We start from the raw sequence: 4,759 nt of genomic DNA, 5'->3' as shown, positions 1-4,759 counted from the left end.
TATATCATGTATTCTAATAATTAGATCTTTTAGTGTATAAAAAATGTTAGTCAAAGATCCAAGTGCTCGACAAGATCAGAACGCATGAGTTTCACATATTATTTTTAGATTAAGTATATTATTTCTAGATTAAGTAATTTTTTTTCCAGAGTCAAGTTATGACAGAGATCTGTATCACAAAATTGATCCGTAAAATGTCTCATATGAGTTTTTTATTATAAATTTTTTTAATAGTCATCATTATCTTTATATAATTTAATTAATTTGTTGACCACATAGAACTATAATTAAGAGTCCGTAACGAACACAAACACTAGCACAAGATAAAAGTATAGATTTGACAAATTGAGTCAGATCCACATATATCACAATTCTTATCTAATTAAAACTCTTGTATAATATATATATATATATATCATCATATAAATATTTAAGCGTTTGTTCAAGTTTTCCTCTCTCGCGGGTTTTTTATTTTATTGAGTAAAGGTTAAGGTACGCTGGAATATCAAAATCTCTCCATATTCACGGCTCTGCGTGATTTTTAAGATTTATATATATTCTCCATCTCTCTCCAGTTGTCGTGTTTCGTTATGCAATAGTTTTTTTAAAAAAAAAAATTATTTTCTTCCTAAATTTGTTGATTATTTACTTTTTTCGATAGTTGGGTTTGAAGCTTTGATTGGTTATGTATAGTATATAAAGGTCAAGTCTTTGTAATTGTTTCCATCTCACTGAGAGAAGGGTTTGGGCCGTTGATTTACAGGTAAATATTGCACATTATTTTTATTTCTTTTTTGATTTTCGACATGGGAATTTTGTCTGTATATAGCAAAGATCTGTCCTCATTCATGTATTCGAATCCGTGTTTTTGAGATTTGTTCAGGGCGAGGGAACGATTTTTGGTACGTTGGAATCGTTTTAAGCGTGATGAATTGCTTTAGGATTGTGAAAGATTCTTATTTGTTGGGGGGGTATTCTTTTTGTTTTGTTTTAAGCTTGATTTGAATCGAGTTGCGGAAAGGATTTGATTTTCGGGTCGTTTTGCTGATAGAAGAGAGATTAAGTTTTGTCTTACCTTACCCCCTTGACTAAAATCCTGGATTCGCCCCCCGTTTGTCTGTCAGTTGAAATCTGTGCCTTGCTTGGTATGATGATGGTGCATTGATGTTAATAGGCTTTTCCGTGACTTGATCTTATGAAGAGACTGGAGTTTGTTTGGCTTGATTCCAAAATGTTTTCAAGTTTTTATTTCTTTAAGCAGTTCGACGAGTATATAAATAGATTAGTTCCCTTTTTAATGTTTTCTACTTGTATGATAAATGTGTAATGAGAATTTGAAAAATGTTGGATAGCAGCTAATTTTTCGCTGTAATTTCTGTATTCGTTTTTCGAAACCATGAGTTCTCCAATATTTCATTGCTAAAAGAATGTGTTTGAATATTCTGGGTAAATCAGGGCAATAGACTCTGGTCTATATTTCATAGAACTCATGCTGATTTTTTTAGGACACTGACAGTTGGATTTGTTTGTGGTATTTGATTTGAAATTGATCTTGTTTAAAACTGAATTCAGAAACCGAAAACAGGATCATAAAAATGGCCAAGGAAGCATCAAACGGAGGAAGCCATATCACAACCAAACCACCTCCCGAGCCTTCACCTTTGAGGAGAGCAAAATTTTTTAAGGTGCGATGAAACTGATTCTACTTGACAGATCAGCGTTTTTTTAAGCTAATTTCATTTGGAAAGAACGCCCTTCATCTTATGGGATTGGTCGTATGCGTAGATGATTCTGACAAAATTCGAGAAAATGAAGTATGATTTGGATCTTGGAAGTTGATCTAAGAACATTTCAATCTTCTTGGTCTGTGTACTCTTTTTATAAAATAGAGAAAAACATAGAGCTCAAAAGTATCTGGTTCTATTCTCATATGCGAGACTCTGTTTTATTAACGACTCATTAATGACAGGCAAACATGAGAATTTTGGTTACTGGTGGAGCTGGATTCATTGGCTCTCATTTAGTTGATAAGCTGATGGAAAACGAGAAGAATGAGGTTCGAACTTTCCATTCTATAAGTTTTCTTGCACACTACCTAAGTGAACGACTAAGTTTGCAATTTTGATGATATTTGTTTGCTGAATTATTTTTTTGATCTACTCAGGTGATAGTCGCAGATAACTATTTCACGGGATCAAAGGAAAACTTAAGGCGATGGATTGGTCATCCTCGATTTGAGCTTATTCGACATGGTTGTTTTCCAGATATCCTAGTTATGTCCAGTATTCTTTCCAGATCCCTCCTTTTGCTAATCTTTATATTTTGTAGATGTCACCGAGCCATTATTAGTTGAAGTTGATCAGATATATCATCTTGCTTGTCCTGCCTCCCCGATTTTCTACAAATACAACCCTGTCAAGGTCAGTCACTTAAACCGTGAAACTTTTGCTCAAATACAGCATAATGTGACGTTAATAGTCTGTTTTCTTTCCTTTTCCTATGTAATGACACTTGACAGACTATAAAGACTAACGTCATTGGGACACTAAACATGTTGGGACTTGCCAAGCGCGTTGGAGCTAGGTTTGACCTCTAGTTCGATTTTGTTTCATTCTCCTTTATTTCATCACTTGTGAATGTTGATTCACAAACACATTTGTTTTTCTAGGATTTTACTGACGTCGACTTCAGAGGTTTACGGAGATCCACTTGAGCATCCTCAAAACGAGAGTTACTGGGGCAATGTGAACCCTATAGGTATCCCGTCAAGTAACCTAAATCTTATTCATCTCAGATAGTTTGTCCTCGATATCTTGGTGTAACTGTACAATTCGAATGACACTTAAAATTGTTCTCGACTAGCGATACTATCTGATGAGTGATGACATCCTCGATAAAGAGCTGAGTGAAAACATGAATGTCCAGTGTTTAACCACTTAACATGGCGTTACAGGGGTCAGAAGCTGTTACGATGAGGGAAAAAGAGTAGCTGAAACTTTGATGTTTGATTATCACAGGCAACATGGAATTGGTACTCGTCCCCTTCTTTTCATCAGTTGTTGACCACTAGCCATTAAATACACTCCTGACTAACATGAAATTATAATTTTTGTACAGAAATACGGATTGCAAGGATTTTCAACACGTATGGACCACGAATGAATATTGATGATGGCCGTGTTGTGAGTAATTTCATCGCTCAAGCTATACGGTAACTATCATCTCCCTCAAATACCCAGATCTTGATAGTCCCCACAATGGTCCCCAAGAAATTTCTGAACAATATTTGTTGTATGTAAATGCAGTGACGAACCTTTGACAGTTCAGTTACCTGGAACACAGACTAGGAGCTTCTGTTATGTTTCTGACATGGTACGAAGAAACATCAAACTAATCATCTTTTCAATTAATATTCATGATCATCTGTTGCGATCCTTACTCGATTTCCTTTTTGTTAAGGTCGATGGTCTTATTCGACTGATGGAAGGAGATAACACCGGGCCCATAAACATAGGCAATCCAGGTTCATATTTTATACTCCCTTAACTAGTCAATCTATAAACAAATTCAAGTTTGTGTTAATCATAGGCAATCCAGGTTCATATTTTATACTCCCTTAACTAGTCAATCTATAAACAAATTCAAGTTTGTATTAATCATTCACTGATGATACCACTCTCAGGCGAGTTTACGATGCTGGAGCTTGCTGAGACTGTGAAAGAGGTAACTTTCTCAAATTTTCCATGTTCTAGTCACTATAGCTTTACGCCGTCTCACGTTTAAAGCACCACGAATACATGAATGATGTTTGGCATGATTTGCAGATGATCAATCCGGACGTGAAGATCGTGACTGTGGAGAATACTCCAGACGATCCTCGACAGAGAAAACCTGATATAACAAAAGCAAAGGAACTGTTAGGATGGGAACCGAAGATCAAGCTACGCAATGGCATTCCTTTGATGGAGGATGATTTTCGCAACAGGCTTGAAATTCCCAGGAAGAAGTGAACTCTGCAATGCAAGCTTCATGGTTGTGATTTTTCCTTTACACGACAATTATTATATGTTTTTTGAACTAGGGATCTTATAATTGGTTTACTTTGTTTTTTATACATATAAACATATTGGGGATTTTTTCCACAATGGAAAAGGGGATATATTCTTTTTGCATTATTTTCAACAATAATTATGGATTTGCAATGATGGATATAAGTCAAAATTATTTGATCTGCTATTTTTCATTTATGTAGAGCATTTTGAGTTGATTTTTTCTTCCATTTTTAAAAAATTTAAATAAACTTTGTTATCCTATATTTCTTCAAGAAATAGATCAATTGGCCGACGAACAATATTTTATATTCTTATGAAGCCAGGGATTATTTTTATTAATAAGTACACTCTGAGATGGTTTCAACTCTCATGGATTTGTATCCGGATATGAGTCGATCCAGTCCATATTTAGAGTGAGAAGTAATATTTTTTATGAATCAGTCGACTAAGAGACTCGTCTCACAAAATTGATTCATATATACATAAGTAGAGATGTTAACGAACCAGATCAAACTGGTTCCAAATTATAAAATAATGGAACCGAACCAATCATGCAGGATATCAGATCGAATTTACCAAATTAGGAGTATGAATCCATATGAAACCGAAACCAAATTGAACTTAGTTAAAACATAATTTCAATCAATTTTTTAATCATTTTCAGATAATTGTGTACATCTAGAAGTTATTTATGAAACAAAATAAAA

The 4,759-nt window shown here is 34.4% G+C and overlaps 1 protein-coding gene and 1 long non-coding RNA gene across 7 annotated transcripts; one reads left to right on the top strand and one right to left on the bottom strand.

Moving 5' to 3' along the window:
- The first annotated feature begins 377 nt into the window (after positions 1-377).
- LOC140990368 (UDP-glucuronic acid decarboxylase 6) lies at positions 378-4,229 on the top strand. 6 transcript variants are annotated; one of them, XM_073460040.1, is made up of 13 exons: positions 378-492; positions 1,573-1,685; positions 1,970-2,056; positions 2,165-2,252; positions 2,329-2,420; positions 2,519-2,583; positions 2,669-2,757; positions 2,954-3,031; positions 3,118-3,211; positions 3,306-3,372; positions 3,460-3,523; positions 3,683-3,723; positions 3,825-4,229. In XM_073460040.1, exons 2-13 carry the CDS (start codon positions 1,596-1,598, stop codon positions 4,008-4,010), a joined length of 1,041 nt encoding a protein of 346 aa, XP_073316141.1. In that variant the 5' UTR covers positions 378-492; positions 1,573-1,595; the 3' UTR covers positions 4,011-4,229. The 6 variants fall into 6 exon arrangements, with proteins under 6 accessions (XP_073316141.1, XP_073316145.1, XP_073316140.1 ...); XM_073460044.1 differs by lacking the exon at positions 378-492 and adding an exon at positions 548-763 and having other exon boundaries at positions 1,586-1,685; XM_073460039.1 differs by lacking the exon at positions 378-492 and adding an exon at positions 551-763.
- Positions 1,076-1,566, bottom strand: LOC140990369 (uncharacterized). The gene is made up of 2 exons (XR_012177640.1): positions 1,206-1,566; positions 1,076-1,175 (listed from the first exon to the last, which is right to left on the bottom strand). It is a non-coding gene; the product is annotated as an uncharacterized lncRNA (long non-coding RNA).
- Positions 4,230-4,759: the final 530 nt, after the last annotated feature.

This window comes from Primulina huaijiensis, chromosome 12, assembly GCF_012295235.1.
Source record: "Primulina huaijiensis isolate GDHJ02 chromosome 12, ASM1229523v2, whole genome shotgun sequence".
Taxonomy (NCBI): Eukaryota; Viridiplantae; Streptophyta; class Magnoliopsida; order Lamiales; family Gesneriaceae; genus Primulina; species Primulina huaijiensis.
This window is presented reverse-complemented; position numbering and strand designations above follow the sequence as displayed.

Excerpts from the sequence above, each read along its gene's own strand:
- LOC140990368 (XM_073460040.1), top strand. The coding sequence starts at position 1,596 with ATGGCCAAGGAAGCATCAAACGGAGGAAGCCATATCACAACCAAACCA. Across the intron at positions 1,686-1,969 it reads GGAGAGCAAAATTTTTTAAG|GCAAACATGAGAATTTTGGT; the intron begins GTGCGATGAAAC and ends CATTAATGACAG. Across the intron at positions 2,057-2,164 it reads TGGAAAACGAGAAGAATGAG|GTGATAGTCGCAGATAACTA; the intron begins GTTCGAACTTTC and ends TGATCTACTCAG.